The sequence below is a fragment of the Hyperolius riggenbachi genome, chromosome 1, assembly GCF_040937935.1.
Source record: "Hyperolius riggenbachi isolate aHypRig1 chromosome 1, aHypRig1.pri, whole genome shotgun sequence".
Lineage (NCBI taxonomy): Eukaryota > Metazoa > Chordata > Amphibia > Anura > Hyperoliidae > Hyperolius > Hyperolius riggenbachi.
Window position 1 is genome coordinate 665,465,400 of NC_090646.1, and position 27,593 is coordinate 665,492,992.

Here is a 27,593-nt window from a genome sequence, read left to right on the forward strand (position 1 = left end):
AGCTCTGTGACACCATATCCGGACCCCTAGTTGACCCTGTCCCCCTAATGTTTAATGTCTCCCCGGGTGCCCAGCGCAAGCTATACATTACCTGTCCCTGGCCACCGCTTGTACTCCGCTTGCTCCGAGCTTCCTCTGTTCTCCATACACGCACGCCACTTGGTTGTGGATGTCACATATACACAGAACCAGGTGTACTGAGGGCTGCAGTATGGATGTACCCCCAAACCAGCCACAAACCCTCCATAATCCCTCCCCAGTCACTGCAACAGGTGTCACATATACACAGAGCCAGGTGTACTGGGGCTGCAGTATGGATGTACCCCCAAACCAGCCAAAATCTCCCCAATACCTCCCCAGTCACTGCAACGGATGTCACATATACCATCAAAAGAAAAAAGTTGAGGCACTGTAACTTGCAAGGTATGTACATACCTTTGGCCTCTGAGGAAGCTTATTTTAAGCGAAACAGCTGTCAGGCCTCGTCACCCCCACCGCATTTCCGCTGTCTGTATACTGTGAGTAAATGTACCTTTGCAAGTTACAGTGCCTCAACTTTTTTCTTTTGATGATACAAGTAGTCTACATGATGCGCACGTAACTTTAGGCGACACTCCAGTAGTAGCCACCCTCCTCTGATTCTCATCTAGTGCCACCCGCTTTTTCTCCTTCACTCATACGGATGTCACATATACACAGAGCCAGGTGTACTGGGGGCTGCAGTATGGATGTACCCCCAAACCAGCCACAATCCCCCATAATCCCTCCCCAGTCACTGCAATGGGTGTCACATATACACAGAGCCAGGTGTACTGGGGGCTGCAGTATGGATGTACCCCCAAACCATCCACAATCCCCCCATAACCCCTCCCCCAGTCACTGCAATGGGTGTCACATATACACAGAGCCAGGTGTACTGGGGGCTGCAGTATGGATGTACCCCCAAACCAGCCACAATCCCCACATAATCCCTCCCCAGTCACTGCAATGGGTGTCACATATACACAGAGCCAGGTGTACTGGGGGCTGCAGTATGGATGTACCCCCAAACCAGCCACAATCCCCCATAATCCCTCCCCAGTTACTGCAATGGGTGTCACATATACACAGAGCCAGGTGTACTGGGGGCTGCAGTATGGATGTACCCCCAAACCAGCCACAATCCCCCATAATCCCTCCCCAGTCCCTGCAATGGATGTCACTATTGGGGAATGTGAGATTGGAAAATGGTGATGGAATAAAGGGAAATAATTCTGCTGGTCTCTGCTGCAATCAGGGCTGTTATACTCACTCTAATTCCTCTATCCGGCTTGTTGGCAGAGCCGCCATCAGGTCACTGAATTCATCACCCCCCAGCTTGTTATATGACAGGTTCAGCTTCCTCAGAGTCTGGTTATCCCTTATCCCGGATGCCAGGTGGGGGCAGCAACTGGAGGGAAGATCATTATCCCTCAAACTGCAGGAAAAGAGAAGAATGTTACCAGAAATCTATAAAAACTGCATACAATTTGTATGATTTTTAATCAAATGAAAAAATATATTGTGTCTGCATGGGTTTCCTCCGGGCACTCCAGTTTCCTCCCGCATCCCCAAAACATACAGATAAGTTAATTGGCTTCCCCCTAAATTGGCCCTAGACTATGATACATGCACTACATGATACATAGACACAGGACTATGGTAGGGACTAGATTTTGAGCCCCTCTGAGGGACAGTTAGTGACAAGACAATATACTCTGCACAGCGCTGCGTAATATGTCGGCACTATATAAATACTTAAATAAATAAATAGACAAGAATTTAGACTTTTAATCAATCCTTAAAATGAAAATGCTGCCATACATATGTTCACAGCTAGAGGGCAGCATAATGTTATTGCTCATAAGGAATTTTGTTTGCTCTGTGTTACACAACAGAATCCTATATTAATTTAAACACTTTATATCACTGAGGGAGCTTACATGGATATTAATTAGCTTTTTTTCAAACACCCTGCTAAGTAAATAGTTATCCTACCTATTAAAACGCAAGTGTCTCTGCGTCCCATGCCCTTGTGTGTGTGTGTGTTTTTGCAGTGCGTATGTGCAGGGAGGGACACCGAGACACTGAGGAGTGCTGGGGGAATGACGCGAGGAGGGGCAGGCATGTGTGCGCGGCGGGCGCGCCCAGAGGATGAGCGGTGACAGAAATAGATCGTTTTTAATGGGCTATAAGGTCACTAGTACATGTATAAACTCAGTGTGGTATTTGAGGGTTACCTTTGTTCACATAGCTGCTGACAGTCTGATTGGTGCAGGACCTGATGTTACTTTTTCTTCAGATAGTTATACATAGCGATGCATGCTGTGTATGCTATGCACATGTGTATGTGTTAGGGCTGGTCATACTGCAAGCACTTTGCTAATGTTAAGTAAGGGCCCGGAGCTGTAGCAGGGCGGAATGTGCATGGCCATGCATGATAGGGGCAGCCTTCCCCTTCCTCAGTGTTGCCAGGGTTAATGGGAGGTACGAGTATTTGAAGGGGCGGAGAGGAAAGTTAGGAAGGCTAGAAAGGCGGCAGGAAGTTAGGGGGCGGACACATCCGGGCTGGCAAGCGTTAGGCTAAGAAGCTGACTGCCGGACGTCTGCCTCGCTTGCCACCGGAATGGAGCCTTTCGACAGCCTGTTGGAGAGGATCCAGTCGGAGGCGGCTGCTCGGGGCCCATCCTGGGTCCAGGTCCAGCTAGCGGCCATGGGAGCGGGCACTTCAGCGGAGGCCGCGGCACCCACGGAGACAGGTACGGCTGTGGTGCCTGGCGCTCTGGCCCAGCAGGAGGGGTCAAAGCGCGTGTCCAGGCCGCCGGAGCGGCTCAGCCCGGACCCCACTGCCAGAGCTCGGCGCCGCACAGGGAGCCCCCCTCGGGACCCTACGCCCCCACCTGCCAAGCAATCCTCCAATGCGCCGCATGGGTCCGGCGGGAGGAATCCCACCAAGCGGCACGGCTCACCTAGGAAGGGCCCTCCGGAATGGCCCCAACGCACCGGCAGACGTCACCGCCACGAGATGAGACGGCCCTTAGTCCCCGCAGTGCGCGGCAGACTAAACGGGCACATCAGAAGGACCAGTGCGTGGCGGGTGCCGCCCATTCCTCGGCAACGGCGGCAGCCCAAACATCGCACGCTGGGAGCAGGCGCTCCACAAGGAAGAATCCGTCTGAAGGGGCTGTCGGGTCCTACAAGAAGGGGCAGACCAAGAAAGGACGTGGAAAAGGCGTGGCTCCATCGCAGCACCAGGACAGACGGGGCGGTGACCAGGCAGCCGGGGGCAGTTCGGCCTCTGAGGCTGGATCAGTGGCAGCCAGGAGATGACGTGGACGCAGCGGGTGGATCCGTAGAGACGTCTGGCAGGGACACGCGCCCAGGGCAGCCAGGTAAGGCCAATGTTAATGCCGTAAATGCCTTAGCCACGTTGCTGTTGGGAATATGTGGGGTGGGGCAGGGTGCTGCAGGGAACATGTCTGCGAGGGGGGGGGGTCGCTTCAAGCTACACAGCCCCAGCCTATGCCTTCCTTGTTGGAAGTTTTGTCTGCAGGGATTAGGGGGCGTTACCGATCGGGGCTCCCGCGTCGCCGGTGGGGCCTGGGCGTCCTTGCCATCAGTGATGGGGCCACCAGCTTCAAACGTGGGGTCGTTGGGTCCCCCGAAATCTTCAGTGACGTCGCCCCCTTCCGGGGCTAGTTCCGTTGGCTCAAAGGGTGGTACAAGTGCCCCCACCAGCACAGTTGGGGGTAGCGGGTGTGCAGTTGGAGGCTGCGGTGCAGACAGAGGGAAATACAGAGGAGGTGGCAAGGTCCAGTGGGGGAGGTCAGGTGCACTTGGCAGATGCAGCTCATGCAGAGCTTTATATCTGCTTCAATGGCCTTCTGGGTTCCCATTTGAAGGAGGAGGTGAAAGAACGGATTTGGAAAGGGGAGTATATTGAGATATTTTCTCTGTTGCCCCTGGAGAAGTTCAACCTGGACAACGGTAAGCCAGATGAAAAGATGAGGGAGGAGGAGAGACGTTATAGATTGATACTGCGCACTTTCCAGAATTGGTTCCAGGCGTTTTCAATTCTGGCAAGCGTGACCGGAGAGAAGCAGCCAGAGCATTGCTCTGCTTTGTTTGGCTATATGGATTCAATTGGGGAAGCTCATCGGTCGTATGGCGGGAACGCTTGGCTGCATTACAATGAGCAGTCTCAGCAGACAAAAGCGGTGCATCCGGCGGTACGTTGGGACCACAAGGATATTACCTTGTAGATGCGGTTGATTATTCCATCTAGAGGGCCCCAGTCCTTGCCTGCAACAGCCAGTGGGTCGGGCTCCGCCGGTCAGCTGTCCAACAGAGGAAAGGGTGTTTGTTGGCAATTTAACGAGGGATCTTGCCGTTTTGATCACTCCTGCCATTTCAAACACGAGTGCTCCAACTGCAGAGGCTCACACATGGCCGCAAAATGTTACAAGCAGAGGAGGGGAAAATCTGCAGAGGCTGGGCACAAGAGGGATGACGCCGGTGAGGGTGGCAGAGATGGCGCGATTTCTCGACAGGTATCCTAATCGGGAGTGAAAGGTTTTATTAATGTGCTACTTGAACCACACTGATATTAAAAAAAATATACAGCACATCACAATTTCAGTTTGTCTTCTGTCTGGCCAGAAACATTCTTGTGCCATACAGGAGACAAACCTGTATTTGAATACCCACTTGGTATATTACCATAAAAAGCTCTTTAACAGAGATCTGAAGATTTAGCAGGACCTGGGGGGTTGAAAATTAACACATGTAACAAAGTCTACCTCTACCAGTGTATACAGAAAAACAAACCCTATTGTCTAAGCTGTCTGTACTATTGTCTCAAATAATTCACATGGTCACTCTGGTTCAATCTGGTTTCCCCCCATCATCAGTGTGTATATAAGATTCAGTTGTAAATAAAGATTTTAGATGCTGTTCCACCAACTTGAGTGTTTGTGGTCTGTGTCTCCCAGCTGGAGAGAGAGTGTTCACTTGGAAGGGGGAGAAATTTAACCTGGGTTGCAGATCTGATATCTGCTAAGTCATCTTGTAGCTGCCTCCGATGAAATCGAGCTAACAGTTTGATGTCAAGAAGTTGGATCCTCCATATACAGTATCGGGTAATTCTATTTTTGATTACCACCCTATACTGTCAGAGCGGATTAATAGAACCCGGAAGGAAAGCGCTTCTGTAGCACCTCTCCCAGGAATCTGATATGCCTAAAGTAAATAGCGGGTCTGATGCCCCAATAAAGAAAGCAGTACTGTGTGTCTAAGTGAATATTCTCTCTAAACATTGTATATTGCTGTATAGTCGCTTAAGTGAATTTTAGTTGTTATATAAGATTGTATGTTACTGTATAGATTTGTGTAGATTGTATGTGAGGTTAAGCTGAGATTGAAGTTATAAACTTGTCCACAGAGGATATTTAAAATTCAAACCATAAATCGGGTGTAGATAAACCTGATTAGAAACTATAGAAGAATCACATAAGCTGGAGACCAGGTTTGCCAGTAAAGTCTAATACTGACGTCACCATCCCTAGATAAACCTTTAAACTCAGCTAATCTCACTCTATTACTATTTATTTTAGTTTAGCATAATGGGAAAGTCTCAAGGTAAGGAGAATCCCACGGGTTATTTTTGATTTATGATGTATCATATTCTGTGATAATGTTTAATGCGGATATATAGATTTGTAAGTTTTAGAAAGAATCATGTTCCACAATTTGCTTTGAATCTTATTTCTGAATAACTCTATTTAGGCGTTTCATTTTTTTTCTGAAACACTCAGCAGTTGCAGGTGTCTCTCCGGACCAGGACATTTTGAATAGGCATTGCGGCCGCAGGATAATTTTTTTTTTATCAGTCCCTCCAAAATGTTCTGGCCTGGCTACTAGATGTTTCTGAGCCTTTTCTTCTAATTACTATAAACATGTTTGTCTATCTCCTCTCACTGTAGTTTCTGTGGAACTGTGATATAAATTGCTTGTATATGACTGGTGTTATAAATCACCTTAACTGTTTCGACACCAGCACTTCTTATAGTTGGGTCTCACGGACTGTGAGATAACTTGACTCTCAACACAGCAAGCAGGAGATAGACTTTTCTCAGGCTTCTTCAATATTTAAGGAGTTTATTCCTTACACAGATATACAGATATAGTTAATCATCCTAGCAAAGCAAAGTCTTCATTGTTTCAGTCCTTGGCGTTACAGCTCGACTAACCTTCCTCCTGAATGTTAGTCAGTTACCTTCTTTCTAACCTACGTTACACTAGACTACCTATGTACAGCATACATCATATCAGATTACATATAGAATGGAAATACTTAGAGGTCCCAGTCAGCATAGCAGGAAAGTAGGAAGTAGAGCAGGAATCAGAGAGCCCTCTGTCCGCCCGTCCCGGGTCTTTAATACCGACTAGGAAAGAGTTAAATGTGACCTCATCTTCGCCATCCCCCAGACCCGACTATTGGCTTAGCCCCCTCGTGGTGTCATAATACCCACCTACTCGATTAATATTTAATGTCACTTTTCCCTTACTTACTGGAATGTGGTATTTTGGTAAACATGGCCTATGTTGATTGTTCTTGTGGTGTACATGTTGAGGTCAGTGTAGACCTGTGGCCTTCTTTCAGGAACATGTTCTCGGTATCTGCGTGTATCATCTGCTTCACGCAGACACTGAGATGCTTCTGCCTGCATCACAAGAAACTCTATATATTTTAAAGGCATACTCTGCGGACAAGCCTTTTACACAAAACTCAGGCCAAATAACTGAGGCCTACTTAAATTATAACAATCCCCCATAAAATGGATTGATCCGCAGATCCCAACTTCTGAACCCAGCAGTACCTGGTTTCTTTATGTTTCACTCTTCGATGTTCGTGCTCACACAACTTCTCTGCTCTCGGTGGTTATCCCTGGGAGAGAGGGCAAGACCTCTTGGTCTTCCTGTAACCAGGCTCTCTGGGGATGCCCTACTTCTAAGTCCCTCTATACCACATGCTCAGCATTTGCGTCACTTGCGTATCACTCACAAACTTGCATCATCACAGAAAAGTGAAACTCGTTTGTCTGTTACACAACGGAACAGTGCCAGGTGCCTTCTAAAAGAGCGCCTTTATACAATCAGCTCCATCACAGGTACTGCTACACCTATACCCGTAACTCTGTATATCCCTTAATTTGGAAATATTGGTTCATGAGATTGTTTATGAGGCACCAATCTCTTGACCAGGTTAATTTGTTTTGCGTAATTTGACACACAACCTCACCTGGATAATGATGCCTAAAGTTGTCATCCCCATCCAGACGACCAGTGGGTGTAGGAAGAACTTGTGAACTGCAGAGGCCCAGTCCGAGTGTCCCTGGAACATCACCGGAAACCTTTCACACCAGGTCAGACTGGAACTCACCTGCTTATATTTGTGTTCTACCTCGTTAAGATCACCTGGATCATGGTGAAATCTTACCTCTAACTTAGTGTACTGTCTGTTTAACCGTTGTAACAAAGTGTGGTCGTCTTGGATCAAACCCTGTTCCCCTTTGTCCCATGTTCTGTTCTCTTTCAGGATGGGAACTTCACGTGAAACTTTGAACTTTAGAGTTCTCTTAACAATTTGAGAAATAACGTCATCAAACCTGGATGACTTGATCCATATGGGATCCCCGCTCACACAATATGTTCCCCTTCACAGATCCCCCTTATCGGAACAATTATGAAAATGTACCTTGAATGTGTCCTTAGACATGATGCTAAAAAAACAAACCTTTCCTTCAGCCACCGGAACTATTGGTTTGGCTTCAGGGTGGATCTTTTGAATGGTAGCCTCGCATTCTGTGTTATTGAGCCAGCAGGCTTCTTCACAAAATTTGACTTGCCCCGGCAAACACAGGTACCTCTGTGAGAATTGCCCGCATGAGGACAACTCTACTCATTTCACCTCCCCGTCTAGCACCAAAAAAGGTTGACCTCTCAGGTCATGGTGTAAGACATGTGTTGAGGTGGGAACTAAGGAAGTGGCGGTGCCTAAAGAAATGTTGCACCGTTTCCATTTGTTCACCCAAACATCTCGAAGCTTCCATGCAAAAGATCCTTCCCCAGAAAAATCGATATACCTCTCCTTGTCCAATCTCAGTTGTACAGGATCTTTTAGCATCTCCCTGACCAGATATGTCCCCAACTGTCCTGATTGGACCTCTTTTCCCCTTATGTTCGGAGGCACAATATGTACCTGAGGTCGGGAAGACTGTACTACTCTCTGCAATCTTTCAATTAAGAGTACCTCTTCACTTATCCAACTAGCATGAGGATAAATGGCTGCATATGGGCTGTGTAATATCATCCCCTGTTGTGACCCGTGTAGTGTGAATGGGGTTCCCTGTTTGGGCTTTCCCTCCCCCGGGATCGCTCTCCCCACCCTCTTTGTCACCTGGAAATGTGGCTCGATCTCGATTTTTACTTCTTGTTTCGAGAACTACAACCCCTTGGCTTTCCAGCCTTTACGTGTGTATAGTTGTTTCAGAGACACCCCCTGTTGGTAACCCCAGAGTGTGATGTTGTCCCCTGCGTCTCTCTGGTAGGAGAATTGACGCCTCCTGCTCGTTCCTCTCCAATCTGGAACCATCTCACTCTGGATAACCAAGACAAGGTACCCCTGAATCACACACTCCACCTTTTGCATGTACCCATTGTACTGCAATGTACCTTTTACCAAAACTTTGGATCGGTGCATCGATTCTGGGAGTGTGACATTCAATAGCAGATTTACACTGCCGTTCACGTCACCCTGCCAGCACACCTGACCTTTCAGACCTTTCACCCACATTGTGCCATGAAATTTGTCTGCACCTGGCACTTGTGCTCTTTTCCTCCATCCCTGCTTGGTCCATCTGTGCCAATCAGAGGGAGGTGTGAAAGGATTAGTACCTTTGTCACCAAACATTAACATGCTTGGGCCTTGCATTCTCATTAACCCCTTATTAATCATGAGAATGTCCTCTCTTCGTTCTCCTAGGACGAAATGGCAGCCTAGGATCACCATCAGCACGGTACTCTTCATTATAAAAGCACCTCCTTGGGAAAGAAAAACATTAGCAATTTGCACTATGCTTTGCTCAGTCAGTTTTTTTTTGTCGTTTTCCGATCTCAGGAACCTTGTTTTTTAGTCTCTTTCCAATTTCAGGAATCTCGTTTTTTAGTCTCTTTCCAATTTCAGGAATCTCGCTGTTCTCCAAACTCAGATTGGCATCTGGAACCTTTTGCTTATCCGACTGACATCTCATCTTAGCTGCCAGCCCTGCAGCTGTCTCGAGTCCATATTGCCAAACTCCTGAAATCGAAATACAAACAAATCAATTCTTATTAATGATTTGGGATTTGCCCTGCGGCTTGTACTCTGTACACTTTAAATTGATCAATATATACCGTAATTGATCTCTTTGCTTTATGGTTCTCATGAACTCTGTTTACTCTTTTTGGTAGATTGGAGTTAAACTTCTCTCCCCTACCTAAGTACTATCCTAAGAACTTACCTGTGTAAAATATGCTCCCGCGGACTTCACCTTTGGAAGCTCTCACCTTATTGCAGGCTCCCTCCACATCCCCCCCTTTCTGTACATACGCGGCCGTCGCATGCACAGATTACGGATGCCACACACCTGTTGTTGCTTTGCAGGTGAGCCTGCAATGCTCTTACTCATTTTTGCATTTACTTATCTAGAACCTCATTGCGATACCAGCTCTGCTAGAAGTTCTGTGTGTTGTACCCTCTGACCAATGTTTGCCATGCTACTACCCCATACTACAAAAAAAATGGCTGCCTCCCTGTAGGAAGGAGCACTTTGCACTTAAACTACACAGGGTGCAGGGCAAAGCATTCCAGCGTCAAATGCCTGTATGCCGATCCCTGAATGCCCACTTGGTAGGTAGTCGTATGGCAAACCTGTACTGATACACTGTCAATCTGTAAATGGCAATTCTTTCATCTTTATAATTGCCCCATGAACTGCTGCCAGTTCTTGTTCTTTGTGCTACACTTGATAGGAGCTGGGAAAAACATATTTGACCAATCAGTGGACGAGAAAAACACACAAACAGTCCCAGCCCAGCATTGACCTCGTAGTCAAGCTCTGGCCCTGTCCACGACAAAAAACGGAAAAAAACGTTACCGCTCTGCAGCCGCGGCGTCGGATCCCTGGATTGGTCAACACCCTTTTTTCCAACTCCGGCACCCCCCGGTGCACTGTCCCCCCTTTCCTCTATTGGGAACTCATCCTGCATCACCCGTTAAGATGCCTCACTTAAAGGAATAATCCCATAAGCAACCCACTACAGATACTTTCCTGATCTGCGCTGCGCTTGCAAATCACACCCTGGGAAACATCTGACTTCTACGTGTCTCCCTGCACCTAGCTGGGAAACACTTCCTATCCGTGACCATGCTAGTCTCACAGCAACTGCTTGGTGCACGTATTTTGGCATTCCTTTCCCTGGACCCAGGCTCTGGGGAAATATTCCGGGATCCGAGATACTCAGTAGAATGTCTCATTATCTCTACCCTCCCTTCCTTTCAGCTGCTCTGCCCGGAGCCGCGAGCACAGCCTGACGTGACGTGGATCCCCCAGCCCCTCCTCCCCCCTGCCATGACATGTGGGGGCCATGACTCTTGGGGGCGGGGGCAGGCCCTCCCCAATGCCATTTTGAGTCCTGGACTGCCAGCTAAGATGGCTGCTATCAATCTCCCATAGCAACCTCTTAATCCTATACACATTCGGAGAAAAAACAAAATCCAACAGAACAAACATTTTATGCCTAGTAACATATTGCAGAAAATCAGCATTCCGCTACATACACTCTTGGATGCCTGCAAAAACCTGAGACAAAACCTCCGTCCCAGCTGTAATCCTAAATGCTATCAGACCTAAGGATCCCCAGTGACGTACGACTTTCTCCAGCCTGCAGAACATCTCACAAACACCCCTACGGACAGAAAAAAAACATGCTGACTGAAAAAAAACGGCCGAGTACCGTAGCACCTCACCCACTATCTCAGCTGTGGCTATAAACTGTTTCATACCTTCAAAGCGACCCAGAGACGTGGGCTGTGCATTCCTGTCTACCCAGCTCACCGAGAAAAAAAAACATACCTCACACAGCTAACCAGTGCTATTCACCCTACAACTGCTAAAGACACACAGCTTGAAACTTGAACTGCGTCTCTCCCTTGCTTTCCTCTCTATCAGTCTCTACCCGCCTCTCTCTCCCCCACCCACTGTAAACTGCAGCCCCCCTTTTGCGGGGGACACTACGCACACATCTGAACTGAAACCCAGCTGGCATCACTCCCAGACTATCAGTACACTGGTCAGACCGTAACATACTATTGCTAACAAACCAAAGAGAAGAGAGAGAGAGAGAAAGAAAAAAAAATCACTTGTATACAACCTACTATCAGAACGCTAAGAGAAAGGGAAAAAAAAAAAACAGTAAACATCTGTCCAGCTAAAAAAAATCCTGCCTGTGAACAGACAACCATATATACATACCCACTATATAACATGCAACACAGAAACATTAAAGCCAGTACTATGTATGCTTTACACCGAAGCTGCACATAACACAGAACAGATTATCAACTCCTTGTACAACTCCCAATACAATATAACAACGTAAATCATACTTGCCTGTTCCCGGACACTTGGCAATTCATCAGCTTTTGCAACTTTCCCGCGAAACTTCTGATTGGACCGCCGGAACTTCGGAGGGGGACCCCACTCCCCCTCAGTGGATCGATCTCCTGCGGCAGTTGCGAGCCGTAGCCTCGGAGCGTTCCTCCCGATCCTGTTTAGGCTTTAAACTGCTGTGCACCTGCAGCTTAAGTTTAACGTCCAAGAGTTTCGCCGCTGATTTCCTCGAATTGCAGCCCGTGTGCTGGCTCACGCACACCACTTATCAGCTTGATAAGCTTTCCAGTCCGCGTCTACTCCGCTTGTTTCGCTGTGGAATATCTTGAAAACTTCGGCCCCTGGCCCCTGTCTGCCTGTTTTGCTAGACAGTGAAGGGTTTATCTGCATCATTGTTATAAATCACCTTAACTGTTTCGACAACAGCACTTCTTATTGTTGCGTCTCACGGACTGTGAGATAACTTGACTCTCAACACAGCAAGCAGGAGATAGACTTTTCTCAGGCTTCTTCAATATTTAAGGAGTTTATTCACGACACAGATATACAGATATAGTTCATCATCCTAGCAAAGCAAATGTGAGAAAACGCGGAAAAGCCGCCGCGAGTACTCTGAGTAAGGCGGCTAATTCCGCGTCCCACATGGCAGCTTGCGCACATAGGCCTGCATCCACCAGCCTGATGGAGCGTGGAGTAGCCGCCGTATGCCCAGTGAACAGGGCGGTGGATTCCGCGTCCGACGCGGCGGTTTGCACGCATGGGCCTACCACTAGCAGGGAGGCTGAACGCGGGGAAACCGCCGCATGCTCTGACAGCGGTGTGGCTGGCCCCGCGTTCAAGCCAGCAGGTACATTACAACACATGTCTGGTGTGGCTGGGACTGATAGTCCACACAGGTTCAGAAGGACGCACGCGCGCGTTGAGAGGCAGAGCCTTTATGACAGTCAGAAGGGTGTCAGCTGCACCAGCCGGTCAGCTGACAATTCCTCCGGGTTTCATTGGTCCAGCACTTAGGGGAGGCGCTGGAGAGCGCTGGTGTATATATACTGGGTGCTGGTCATTTCTCTGGTGTCTGGCGTTGCGATCACTACGTGGTAGCACTCAGACCTTGTCAGTATCTGTGATATTATCTGTTATTACTTCAGACTAGTTCCAGCGTGTTGATGATCAAGGAACTCACACCCAAGACTAGGGAACTGTATTACCATTCTGTTATTACTTCAGACTAGTTCCAGGGTGTAGATGATCAAGAAACTCACACCCAAGACTAGGGAACTGTATTACCATTCTGTTATTACTTCAGACTAGTTCCAGGGTGTAGATGATCAAGGAACTCACACCCAAGACTAGGGAACTGTATTACCATTCTGTTATTACTTCAGACTAGTTCCAGGGTGTTGATGATCAAGGAACTCACACCCAAGACTAGGGAACTGTATTACCATTCTGTTATATACCAGACTAGTTCCAGGGTGTTGAGAATCACGGAGCTCACACCTAAGATTAGGCATTGTTATTATCTGTTATGACTTTCTGCTTTCCTGACCACTCTCTTGATCTCTGATTTGGTACTTCGCTACATCTGATACTCTGTTGCTGAACCCTGCTTGTCTTAAGATTCCGTATCTGTCTCCTGTATCTGTATCTGAGCTGTCTGTCTGTTACCGACCTGGCCTGTCCGACCTAGAGAACTATCTTCCCTGTTGGGAGATAGTTCACAGACCTGTCAGTGACACTTCTCCATTGGGGTCACTCACTCTCTGGTCCTTCTCACTTTCAGCCTGGCTCCGCGCCTTGGGGAGCATCAGTGAAGAGGAAAGGAGCCTAACCCCTGTGTTGGACAGAGGGAGCGATCTTGACAATACTGTGCAAGTCTTCCTTTACTGCAAATATACACCCTAATACCATAGATTTCTTAGACCTGACCATTTATGTAGAAGAATACACGCAGAAGATTGCAACGAGAACATTTTAAAAAAAAAACTGACTGTAATGGCTATTTAAAGTATACTAGCGAACATTATAAACCATGGTTGAAAAACGTGCCATATGGTCAATTTAGGAGAATCAGGAGAATCAGGAGAAACTGTACAAGAATCAGTGATTTCGAAGAACAATCAAAATGATTGAAGAAGAGATTTCTGCATAAAAAATATCCAAACAAAATTGTAGAGGACGCCTTGATCAAAGCAACCAATCTCACCCAACAAGATTGTTTAGCACCTAAGAAGAACACAGAAAATGTACTGACAAATAGAAAATACTTGAATTTTATAATGAATTTTTCTAGCCAACACAAGGAGTGTAGATCCATTATAGAAAAGCACTGGAGCCTATTACTTAATGACCCCATTCTAAAAACCATTCTACCACCCAGGCCAAAAATCACTTATAGGAGAGGCAAGACAATTAGAAACTTAATAGCACCAAGTAGACTTAAACCTCTAGAGGGGCCCAACCCTACACACAAAAAGATCCAGAGATCCATTGGAAATTACAAGTGTAACAAGAAAAAATGTTTATGCTGCAATAATATTGAGGTTGATAAAAAGAATTTCAGCTCAAAAGTAAACAATAAAAGTTGGCCTATTAAACAACATCTTACCTGCAAGAGTGACTATGTTATTTACCTATTGGAGTGCCCATGTGGCTTACAATATATAGGCCGCACCAAACAACCACTCCACAAACGAATTAATAAACACAGAGAGAACATTAAAGAGAATCTGTATTGTTAAAATCGCACAAAAGTAAACATACCAGTGCGTTAGGGGACATCTCCTATTACCCTCTGTCACAATTTCGCCGCTCCTCGCCGCATTAAAAGTGGTTAAAAACAGTTTTAAAAAGTTTGTTTATAAACAAACAAAATGGCCACCAAAACAGGAAGCAGGTTGATGTACAGTATGTCCACACATAGAAAATACATCCATACACAAGCAGGCTGTATACACCCTTCCTTTTGTATCTCAAGAGATCATTTGTGTGTTTCTTTCCCCCTCGAGTTCTCATGCACTGAAGTTTCAGGCTGCTCTTTTCTTCCTGCAAACAGCTTTGCCCTTGTCTGAATTTCCTCAGTATGTGAAAGCCCAGCCAGCTCAGAGGACGATTTATCCAGCTTGTAAAAGATAAGAGAGAAAAGAGAAGCTGCACTAATCTAAATATCACACAGGCAGTGTGCAGAGAGGGGCCTGAAAGGTGGAATTCATAGCAGAACCACAACACTGAAGAACTTGGCAGCCTTCCAGACACAGGCCGACAAGTCTGACAGGGGAAAGATACATTGATTTATTACAGAGACTGTGTTAGCAGAAAGAGCTGCAGTAAGCCAGAACACATTGGAATAGCTTTTGGAACTTGTAGGATGATAAAAAACAGGAGGCAATTTTTGTTACGGAGTCTCTTTAAAAAAGGTTACATGAAACATAGCGTTTCTAAACATTATGACCAAATGCACAACAGGGATTACAGCAAAGTGAAAATTACCATTATGGAACAAATTGTGGACAAAAATAGATTCTCTCGATTCAGGGTCCTGTGCAATAAGGAAACATATTGGATCCTACAGATGGAGACCCTAACTCATATGGATTAAATATAGCACTGGAAAATATGATGGACTAAACTTTTAGGAATTTTAGGACAATATATTTATGCTTTTAGGGTCCTTCAGTCTTTTAGTATTGTATTTGGACTCTTGTGATTGACTGTATATCATAGAATTATTATTATTTTAACTTTTTTATTATTTAAGTACAGTTAACTTTTAGTACTGTAAATTTCAATGTTTCTATTTAGCAAAGTTATATTTATTTGTTAATCTCCATACCACTCAGTGTCACTGTATGTTGGTGGAACTTGATTACAAAAAAAACCATTTATAGCCATCTAATGCTTGTAATAGTATTAGCATCCCAAAAAACTCCACCAAAAATATCCCCTCATAGGTTAGTATTGCACCAGCGCCATCTGTTTATTCCTCATAGGTTAGTGACACACCAGCGCCATCTGTTGGTTCTAAACCTCCCCTTAAATTATATTTGCATAATTATTGTCTTTCCCCCTTTTCTGATGGTTTCATGCATTTGCAAAGTCTTTATTTACCTTCTAACACCACCATTGTCTAAAACTAAGTATGTTCTACAGTTTGAAGGTTTTTGGAATTCCATTAATTGAATTATCTTTTTATCACCATCAGTTTAGATCAGACTTCCCACAATGCAGCCAGTCCTAACTTTAACTACAAGTCTTTGATGCATTTTGGTACCTGTTTGCCAATGAGCTGATGGATTAACATCTGTCTGAAGCAGATGTGGTGATAATACACTCACATAATAGAGATGGGAAGTTCGGATCTTTTCAATGATCCGGATGATTCGAATCGGATCATTGAAAAGATCCGGATCTTTGATCCGAATCTCGGATCATTTTACTACCGAAGCATTCGGGGTGAGATGACTAGCAGGACAAGAGAAGGGGAGGGGGGTGGACACAGAGAGAGAAGGGGAGAAGATGGACAGAGGGCAGGGAGTGGACAGAGAAGGGAGGAGGGACGAGCAGAGAGCAGAAATGTTTGTGCACACAATACCCACAATGCTGCAATCATAAGCATTCCCAGAAGATAAGTGCAGCTGTTTAGTGCCGAGTGCAGGAGGATTATATTGCCTTTCAATCACACTGTCTGCAAAGTTACTGAGCTGTGCTGAGCCAAAAGCTTCCCATGTGTTCACTATGCAGCACTACGGAACAGACAGCCTGTAATGAGAAGCACGTTTCAGCCAGTATGTGTGCTCTACACATATCTGGCAGTGGCACCCATGTCCCCTCTCTCTTATCTACCTGCTGTCCCTACAAGGCTGCCTCCCATCCAACAGAGCGACCCATCTCAGCTCTGCTTCCAGGACCCCGCTGCCCGCTGAGAGGGGGCGTGTCGCTCCTGGCCCCGCCCCTTTTGCGATCCGAATCGTTCATTTTGATGATTCGGATGATCGACTCATTAAATAGATTCGGATCAAAGATCCGAATCGTTCATGATCCGGACAACACTATCACATAATACTCTAATATTACGGAATTCAACACCATAGCTTTATATATGTGACAATATATGGAATGACCCATTTCTATGTATTATGAGCCATAGATGTCTTATTATATAGTTTAATGATGTGGCACTAACACATGACATAATCCATATAAAGTGGGAAGTTCCTCAATTATCTAATTAAGTATTCAAAGCATCCATTTACCCATGGATCTCTATTTGAGAACATCCCTTCCTTTCCTTTTAAACCCTTCTTGCGATGAGAATAACCCACTCACAGCGACTTCATTTTAACCACAATGCATCATGGTCCACCAGCATATCAGCATACTGACGTGGGATTGGATAATCTCCCACTCCATGTCACACCAATCAATGAAGAGTGCATTGTATATAAACCCATCTCAATTGTAACAATATTTTAGCCTGATGAAAGAGGGTTGAGCCCTCTGAAACGCGTTGCTTAGGTACAATAAAAGTTTTTACTTTTGATTCACACGGCAGCCGCCGTCTATTTCCTACTTGCATACACTTGCACTGGCAAATCGCTTAAACTCAAATTTCTTAACCCACCCAAGACTGCCTGACAGTGCAGCCGCCTATAGTGGCATCACAGCACTCAGGCTAGGTGGAAAATATACCAGAACAGCAGCCTGCTACTACAGCTCTGAAGGAGGCTATCGTCTTCACACCTTGTGGAGGAGGACTTCTGCCAAGACTTGGTCCCCGGTCCAAGTGGGACAAAGCCTTTCTGCTGGCCACCCCGTATGGGACAGTTAGCCACAGATCCAGGTGAGAATATTCCACGGCCGGCTGGCCATTTTTATTGAATGACAACCTGAGTGCGCTCTCCCCCACCCCTTGTTTTTCCACCCATCCCCCCACATCCCACTGTCTACTGCAGATTGGGGAGCATCAGACCTTTGGAAGGACCCTGATCTCTGAGCAGTATCTCGTACTGCCTAGCACCCTCTATACGGGTGCTCTCCTCAAAGTATTACTGTTGCACCAAACACTCATATTACTCAGGTGTCCAGAGGTTAGAGATATATCTGATTATCGGTGATATTGCAGATCATCAATAATCGGGTATATATCTGTATTCTCGGTGATACTGCAGATCACCGGTAATCAGATCCTCTCTGTGTTACACCGATCGTTACAGAACGCCAGACCAAAAATGCAAATGGACGCACACACCGACCGTCTGGGCACACTTACCACTTCGGTGGATACCATCAACAAAGTGCTGGGTAATCATCGGGCATTGATTGACGCTTTGTCCGGGTCTTTACAAACCCTCCAGACGGCTGTGGATGAAGTGCGATCCCCTCCTAATACAGACATACGTATGCCTGTACCTGAAAAATTTTCTGGTCACAGATCTGATTTCCAAAGTTTTAGGAGTGGAGTGTTATCTTACTTTGAGTTGAGACCTAGATCTTCAGGAACTATGACCCAAAGGGTCACATTTATTAAGACTTTATTATCAGGCGATTCTCAGACCTGGGCATATAGTCTACCCACTGGAGACTTAGCCCTAACCTCTGTAGATTAATTTTTTAAGGCTATGGCAATAATTTACGACGATCCAGACATTGCCTCGACTGCTGAGCGGAAGCTCAAGTTATTACGTCAAGGCAAGAGTCCGGTCGAGGAGTATGCTGCTGAATTCAGAAGGTGGTCAGTATCAGCCAGGTGGGACACCTTTGCCCTATTAGATTGTTTCTTATAAGGATTGTCAGATGAGGTCTCTGATCTTATGTTAAGTCAGCCTGAACCTAAGACCATTGATGAGGCCATTTCATCGACCATCAGGATCGATCGTAGGCTACGCTATCAGAGACAGACCCGGGGTAGAAATCATGTTAAGTTGGTGTCCTACGCTGCGCCCCCAGTGACTCCACCTCCTCCCGTTTTGCCTCCACCCAAGCCGATGCAGATTGGCCGGTCAAAGTTATCTCAGGTGGAGCGAAGACGCAGGATTTCAGAGCAGTTGTGTCTTTATTGTGCAGAGGGGGGTCATAGAGTACAGAATTGCCCTAAGAAATCGGGAAACGCTACTGCCTAGGAGTAGTTGGGGGTAATACCCTAGGCGTACAATTTTTACCCCTAGATGATAAAAGGTTGCTTCTTCCTTGTACGATTACATGGGAAGATAAATCTGAAGTCACTGAAGCCTTCGTTGATTTGGGCTCAGCGGCTAATTTTATGGATTACTAATTTGATAAAAGATTGGGTATTCCGCTCACCCCGGTAACACCACCTATCCAGGTTACGGCAGTGGATGACTCCCCTCTGCAACGTAGCCGTCCCCTGTCTCAGACACCAGAGGTGGGAGTCACTATAGGGGTGCTGCATAGAGAGAAGTTGCACTTTTTTGTGTTACACATGACAACCTCCACCATTATCCTCGGCATGCCTTGGTTACACCTTCACTCTCCTCAGATTAATTGGGCCACTGGTCAGCTAACTAGCTGGTCAGCCCATTGCTTCCATCATTGTTTAGTGAAGGTGACCTTGGGTCAGACCAGGATTCAGGTGGAGGGAGTACCGGAACAATATTCCGAATTTTCTTTTTTTTTTTTTTTTTTAAATATTCTTTATTTAACAGTTTTCTATATATTTTTCACAGAAATAACAAACATGAGTATCAATGTGAGGTAAAAAAGTCCAGTACATAACGTCCAACCATGAGCCACAGGAAAATGTGCAGGTAAACAGTACATTGTGTAGAATAGTATTGGTCCCGAAGACATCAACCGTCCAATTGATGACATGTTTTGTATGTGGTGGCAAGCCAGCGCCACAAATGCAAAAGTAAGGACCGGGGGTGTCTCAAAGTCCAGAGAGCTTATACCTAAAAATGGGGGGAAATACATATACAAGTGGGACGAGATGAGGCGGGAGACCACCTAAGAGGGTAGAAAGGACACTATGAGGAGTATAGTAATAAACGACCATCCATGTTGGCCAAAGAGCTGTCTAAGAATACCCTGGGGCCCAGGGGGATGATTCCACCAGGGCATTATAATTTAGAAAAATGGAGGGGACGTGAATGATAGTCTCCGGATCCTCTACTCCCACTTGTCTACCGAATCAACATTTGACTTTAATAAAGTGCAATCCACTTTCTTATGTGGGAATTAGGTTGGTGACTGAATGAGGAGGGAGAGGTAAAATCGCTCCCTCAGTCATTATGAGTTAAGGGGGAGTAAGAAACCTCAATAGGAAGAAGAGAAAGAGAAAAAAGGTAAGAAAAAGAAAGTAAAAAGAAAAGAGGAAGTAGAAAGAAAAGCCCTGTAAACCCAGGGAAACCCCGGGAACCAGAGATGGTCTGCCACAGCAAGAGTATGATGTTAAGGTTTAGATCATAGTATTTGAACGTCAGGGGGGGGGGCTAGGATAGTAATGTGATTAGGTAGAAGCCATTGCGTCCCTATATTCAGGAGATTCTACAAATATATTCCAGTGTACCCAGGTTTGTTTGTGGGATTCTTCCCTGTTGTGTATAGAGTGTGTCATAGATTCCATTAGGCTAATTGTATGTACTTCTGTGAGCCATTCAGGGATAGAGGGGGGAGTATTGGATTTCCAGTGGCGTGCGATTAGGATTCGTGCCGCTTGTATCAAGTGTTTAGAAAGTGATTTCTTAAAGCTGCGAATAGATTTGGTGGTATGGTGTAGCAGATAATAAGCTGGGTCGGGGTTGGGGTCTCCATCTGTGAGTATTTTTATAAGTTTCTGTACTGCCTGCCAGAAAGGGATGATCTGGGGGCAGCTCCAAAATATATGAAGTAAAGTGCCTTGTCCTGCCCTGCACCTCCAGCATAGGGGATCTGCCGTGGGGAACATTTGATGTAGCTTAACAGGTGTAAGGTACCATCTACTAAGAACCTTATAGTTTGCCTCTTGGATTCTTGCTGAAATAGATGACTTCTGATTGAGCAAAATGATTTTCTCCCACTGCTTATCTGAAAAAGTGGAACCTAGTTCCAATTCCCATTTCTCTTTAAGGTGTGTGGACCAAGAGTCATCCAAGATGAGTAGTTGGTAAATCTGGGATAGAGATTTTTTGATCATACCAGAGTTCATGCAAATCGATTCAAATGGTGTAATATTTCTGGATAATTGTTTCCTAGTACCTAGGGAAAGCAAGAAATGCTGAAATTGAATGAGACTCCAGCTGTCAAGGAAAGGATTGTTCCTAGTAGTTTGAAGGGAAGACAGGGGAGTCCAATGTTCTTTATTAATTAGGTCTCTGGCCCTAAGGATAGTTTCTGTTCTCCATGTACTATAACCTCTGGGTTTACAACCCAGCGGGAACAGTGGGTTATTTAGGAGTGGAATTAGCGGAGATGGCCAGGGGGAGATTAGCGGGTTATGTCGGATTTTAGTAAATGTGGAGAGAGTGGAGGCAGGGGAGATAAATTCAACAGAGAATTTTGGGGAGAGCCAAGGGAGAACGTTGAGGTCCTGTTTCAGGAGATCACGTTCCAATTGCACCCAGCGTTTATAGGGGCCATGTCGATGCCAGTCAATTAGGCGAACTAATGAGGCAGCCGTGTGGTATTTTTTAGGGTCTGGGACAGCAAGGCCACCTTGATTTTTTGGTAAAATCATGGCTGAGTGTCGAATACGTGGCGGTTTTTTGTTCCAAATGAATTGTGTAAAGCATTTTCTGAGGTCTTTAAAGTGTTCGGAGGGAGGTGTGATAGGGAGTGCTTGGTATAAGTAGAGTATTCTAGGAAGCACATTCATTTTCAGTATGTTTACACGACCTAGCCAGGAAAAATAGGGTCGATTCCATCTTTGCAGGTCTTGTTTGATTCTATTCACAATAGAGGGGAAGTTAGTTTTATATATGGCAGAGGGTATTGGGGGCAATTGGACTCCCAGATAAGTGATAGATTGAGATACCCATTTGTATGGGAAGTTTCTCTGAATGTTATCTTTTTGTGCAGAGGGTAGGGCCACTCCCATTGCTTGACATTTATCTGGATTTATTTTGTAGTTAGCCAAAGATTGATAATTATCTAGAACTTGTACTAGATTAGGAAGTGAGATGTGGGGGTCTGTGATAAAAAATAGCAGGTCGTCGGCATAGGCCGCCACCTTGTGCTCAGATGATGGTAGACTGAGACCCTTTATGTCAACATTAGTACGGATTGTGCGTAAGAGGGGTTCTAATGTCAGGGCAAATATTAGAGGGGACAGGGGGCAGCCCTGTCTAGTGCCGTTACTGATAGATAGGGGGTCTGATAAGGTGCCGTTGATCCTGACACAGGCCGTGGGTTGCGCATAGAGAGACAGGATCCAAGAGAGCATATGAGGACGGAGACCTATATGCTTAAGCGTACCCGTCAGGAAGCCCCAGTCTACCCTGTCAAATGCTTTTTCAGCATCAGTTGACAGGAGTAGAGTGGGGGTGCGAGTGCAGTGAGCCCAGTTGATAAGATCAATTGCTCGAATAGTATTATCCCTAGCCTCTCTACATGGAATAAATCCGGCCTGGTCAGGGTGAACAAGTTGGTTCATAAGAGGGGAGAGTCTATTGACGATGATTTTAGCAAACAATTTCAAGTCTACGTTAAGGAGGGAGATGGGTCTGTAGTTGGAGCACAAGGTGACGTCCTTACCTTCCTTAGGGATCACTGTGATCTGTGCTGTCAGCATCTCTGAGGGGAGGGAAATTGCAGGGGAATCATCTGCTATCATACTGTTAAGGGCCTTCACCAGGTAAGGGCAGAGTTCTTCTTTAAAGGATTTGTAATATTCTATCGGAAACCCGTCAGGGCCAGGGGCTTTACCAGTTAGGGATTCTTTAATTGCTTGTCTGACCTCATCACAGGAGATCGGTTGTTCCAACTCCTCTAAGGTCTCAGCCGGGAGGGAGGGAAGACCCGATTCTTTAAGATAGTTAGCAATGAGTGTTTCTCTAGATGTAGCAGAAGAGGTGTTGTGGTGTGCAGGGAGATTGTATAGGGAGTGATAAAAGTCTCTAAAAACTCTAGCTATAGATTCGTTTCGGGTTCTTTTGGTGCCCTTAGAGTCTTGTATGTTAGCGACGTGGGAGCGAGATTGTTGTTGCCGTAGAGCTCTGGCTAAGTGTTTGCTACACTTATTGCTGTACTCATAATAAGTTTGTTTGCATTTAAGGGCTATGTGTTTTTCCTTTTGAAAGAGCAATTGGCGCAGTTTATTCTTTTCGTTAGTGAGAGTTGAAAGATCCTCAGGTGAGAGTGTAGCTTTATGTTTTTGTTCTAGTTGATTGATAAGAGAAAGGGAGTTGTTTAAAGCTGTCCTACGTTGTCTGTTTAATATGCTAGATTCTTGAATGAGAGCCCCTCTAACAACGCATTTATGCGCAGCCCATAGCGTAAGAGGGGTGATATCTTCAGTGTCGTTCGTTCTAAAATATTCTGTAAGCGAATTTTGTATTTTATTTCTGAACTCTGGGTTTTGTATTAAGGAAGTATTCAGACGCCACTGTCGAGAGAGGCATTGTTTAGGGCGTAGGCCAATATCAAGGCTAACTGAAGAGTGGTCTGATAAAAGTGATGGAGATATATCTGTGGATATTTGTTCTGATAGCAAGTTTTGAGAGATGAAAATGTAGTCTATCCGTGTGTATATGTTATGTAAGGATGAGAAGTGAGTATAATCCCTTGCTGTAGGGTTTTGGGCCCTCCAAATATCAATGAGTTGTCTCTGCCTCAAGGCAGCTCGGCAGGCTCTAATTGCTTTATTGGTCAGGGAGCTCTTGTTGGCTGAGTTGTCCAATGACGGGTCCAAAACAGCATTTAGATCACCCCCTATGATTAGACTACCCTCAGCAAATGTATCTAGAGACTCGAGGGCCCTGATCAAGAAAGTCGATTGCCCACCATTGGGGGCATAAATAGTACCCAATGTGAGTTTTCTATCTAAATATTCACCTTTTATGAAAAGGAATCTCCCAGCTGAATCTTTGCATTCCTGCAGGGACAGAATAGAGATATCTTTAGAGAGAAGGATGGCAACCCCTTTGGATTTTGAGTCTGGGTTATTGCTGTAAAAAGCTTGTGGAAAATTTTTATCTGTCAGTTTGGGGTGAATTTTATCTTTAAAATGTGTCTCCTGCAGGAAAGCAATGTGTACTCTGTCTCTGTGTAGTTGCCTCAGTAGGGCTCTACGTTTCTCAGGGACATTTAGTCCCCTGACGTTCAAAGTTTGTACCTTAAGAAACATCTAAGTAATGGAGGAAATAGCTGTAAGGGCAGACCCACCTGGACAGGGAACCAAGGGAGAACAGGGACAGAAAAGAGAAAGATGAGAGATAGGTAACAAAGAAGTAGAAGCGTCGTCCATTAGAGGGCGACAGGCGTATTATGAAAAGTATCATCAAGTAAAAATAATACAGTTTTAGATTTAATTTTATAGCCCGAAGGGCCATAATGTTTGGAAGACAGAGTAACATGGTACCGTAAGCAGAGCTCACGAGCCTAAAGAACTAAGAAAGGAGCAATAACATAAAGCCATCCTAGTATTAAAAGCAAGTTAAAGGGTCATCAGAATACAGGGGTGCGTTAGGCCAAAAAAAAAAGGGGGTGCATGGGGTATGTATCACATAAGATCATACAATAATAGTAAACAAACTTACATACTAAAAGGTATCATCTACAGTGTATTAATTAGTAAAGAGAAAGTAAAAACTCTTTAACGCAAACCGCAATCTGAGATTGCAATAACATATTGGACCGTTGTGATCGTTAGATGTATATATGGGCAATATATATCGGTCAAAGGCAAATATGAGAACTGTTCGGCGTTTCCTAGGAGAGACTCCCATGAGGTAAGTTCATAGGGATCTGTGGGGACCTGGGTCCTGGATGTTGTAGAAAAGGAAAAAAAAAATGTATCAGTCAAGCAATACTCACGAGGTTCCCTGTTCTTGGGCCCCGTTTTTGCGAGGGCGCTGTTGACTTTCTATCAGTATGGAGTCCGGGTCCCACTCAGGGAGTGAGATAAGCGGGATATCCAGTGTGGAGCAAAAAGTGGTCAAGTCCGCAGGTTTTCTAAGAATGGCGACTTGGTTGTCCTTTTTGGCGTGGAGGTGAAATGGGAATCCCCAGCGGTAAACAATGCCCGAGTTCTGTAGCCGCTGTATCAGCGGGCGGAGTGCTTTTCGCTGGGCTAAAGTAAAAGATGCTAGATCCTGGAAGAGAGTGATTGAGGCCCCGTCAAAGTCCACTGCGCCATTTTGTCTTGCCGCCATCATGATCGCATCTTTGATCTCAAAATAGTGGACCCTGCATATCACATCCCTGGGAGACGCGTTCCCTCGTGGCATTGGACGGAGAGCGCGGTGTACTCGATCCAGCCGGATCGGCGGAGAGATGGTTCTGTCAAGAACTTTCTCAAAGATGGCTCTCACCGTGTCAGCTAGGTCCTCCGGTCGGGTCGCCTCAGGTAGGCCTCTGATGCGAATGTTGTTGCGTCTACTGCGGTTCTGCAAATCCTCGATATGGGAGCGAAAGATATTGTTTAGAGAGGATTGCTTCTTAGCTTGTTCACGTAAAGACTGCAGCTCTGTTTGGGTGGAGGATATCTTTGTCTCAGTTGTTTCAAGTCTTGTTGAGAGAGAGTTAATATCCTCCTTCAGGGTCGCGATCTCGGCCCGCGTGGTGGCAAGGGTCGTTTCCGTCTGGCGTGTCATGTCTAATTTAGTGGGGAGGCCTCGCAGAAAAGCCCATATATCTTCAAGGCTGGTATGCGACGGGGAGGCCGGAGGAGTAGACGTGGGAGTCGAGGTCTGTACATTGCTGGATGTTGCTGCCGCCTCCGCCATCTTGTCTGCAGTCTGCCTTGTGAGCGGGCCTGTGAAGTATTTGGTAACGGTGTTAGCAGAGGGTCCCGGGGTCGCTGATTGATTCTGTTTGGTGGTCCTCTTGTTGACCTTCGGTGCCTTGTTGTCAGATTCGCTTTGAGAAGCAGTATTTTTGCTCATTTTATGAGAATAAGTGCTGCCGGCTCAGAGCTCTGTCAATCTGCGTCCTCACAGCACCATGTCCGGCTCCGCCCCCAATATTCAGAATTTTCAGATGTATTTTGTCCCAAAGCTGCAGATAAACTACCTCCACATCGCCCTTTCGATTGCTCCATCGATCTCCAATCTGGTTGTATGCCCCCTAGAGGTCATCTCTACAATTTGTCTGGGCCAGAGAAAGTGGCCATGCGAGAATACATTCGTGAAAACTTAGCTAAGGGTTTCATTCGCCCTTCCCGGTCGCCTGCCGGAGCAGGTTTCTTTTTTGTAAAGAAAAAAGACGGAGGCCTTCGGCCATGCATTGATTACCGAGGCCTGAATAAAATCACGGTAAAAAAAATCGCTATCCATTGCCTTTGATAGACGATTTGTTCGCTCAGGTCACCAATGCTAAGATTTTTTTGAAATTGGATTTGCGGGGCGCATACAATCTGGTACGGATCAGAAAGGGCGATGAGTGGAAGACGGCCTTTAACACACCCGATGGGCATTACGAGTACCTGGTGATGCCCTTCGGGTTGTGTAATGCCCCGGCCGTCGTTCAGGAACTCATTAACGAGGTAATCAGGGAGGTGTTGGGTAGATTTGTCCTGGTATATCTGGATGATATACTAATCTTCTCAGATAACCTCTCTGAGCACAGGGGTCATGTCAAATTTGTGCTGCAAAAGTTAAGACAAAACATGCTTTATGCTAAATTGGAGAAATGCATTTTTGAGGTAACATCTGTCACTTTTCTGGGATACATAATTTCCACCTCGGGCCTTTCTATGGATCCTGCCAAAGTCTCTGCTGTCCTGGAATGGCCTCAGCCAGTGGGACTAAAATCTCTCCAGAGATTTTTAGGATTCGCTAATTACTATAGAAGGTTCATAAAGGGGTACTCCACAGTCATAGCACCCCTCACCAGTCTCACAAAGAAAGGGGCAGATACCAACCACTGGTCCCCCGAAGCCCTAGCTGCTTTCTCCACTTTGAAAGATTTGTTTTGCTCTGCACCCATTTTGAGACACATCGACACCTCCTATCCCTTTATTGTGGAGGTGGACGCCTCGGAGGTCGGGGTAGGGGCTGTGCTGTCTCAGCGTTCTGGGTTGCAGGGGAGATTACACCCGTGTGCCTATTTCTCTCGTAGGTTTTCACCAGCAGAGAAAAACTATGATATAGGCAACAGGGAGCTCCTAGCCATTAAATTGGCCTTCGAAGAATGGCGTGATTGGCTGGAAGGAGCAGAACATACGATTACCGTTTACACTGATCACAAAAATTTGGAATACATTGAGGGGGCTAAGAGATTGAGTCCCCGTCAGGCTCGGTGGTCACTGTTTTTCTCGAGATTCAGATTTGTAATTACGTACACTCCGGGTAGTAGAAATGTTAAAACAGACACTTTGTCCAGATGCTTTGAGCCAGAGACTGCACAGCCCTCAGACCCAGAGACTATTATCCGACACAGAGTAGTATTGGCAGCCACAGAGACCTGGAAAGACAGGATGGAGACTTTAAGCCCCTTTCAGCAGGATGTCCCTGAAGGAAAGCCTGAAGGGATGATGTTTGTACCACTGCCTTTTCGTCTCCAGATATTGCAGATGTTCCACTCCCACAAAAATGCTGGACATCCTGGGGCCACTAGAACACAGGACCTTGTTGCTAGGTGTGCTTGGTGGCCTTCATTGGCAACTGACTGCAAGGAGTACGTTAGAGAATGTGCAGTATGTGCAAAAAGCAAACCCTCCCGTCTGGCACCTGTGGGAACGTTGCAGCCTTTGCCCACCCCAAGTGAACCATGGAC

At 45.9% G+C, this 27,593-nt stretch overlaps 1 protein-coding gene across 6 annotated transcripts in view; it reads right to left on the reverse strand.

Moving 5' to 3' along the window:
- The window catches only part of LOC137532355 (NACHT, LRR and PYD domains-containing protein 3-like), a 374,258-nt gene that overhangs the window by 133,703 nt on the left and 212,962 nt on the right, over positions 1–27,593 (reverse strand). For 4 of the 6 annotated variants that reach the window (XM_068252786.1, XM_068252769.1, XM_068252776.1 and 1 more), the window contains exon 10: positions 1,292–1,456. The exons of the other annotated variants lie outside the window; for them this stretch is intronic. In XM_068252786.1, coding sequence (XP_068108887.1) covers positions 1,292–1,456 — 165 coding nt within the window. The remainder of the gene's footprint in view (positions 1–1,291; positions 1,457–27,593) is intronic. 6 annotated transcript variants of the gene reach the window in all.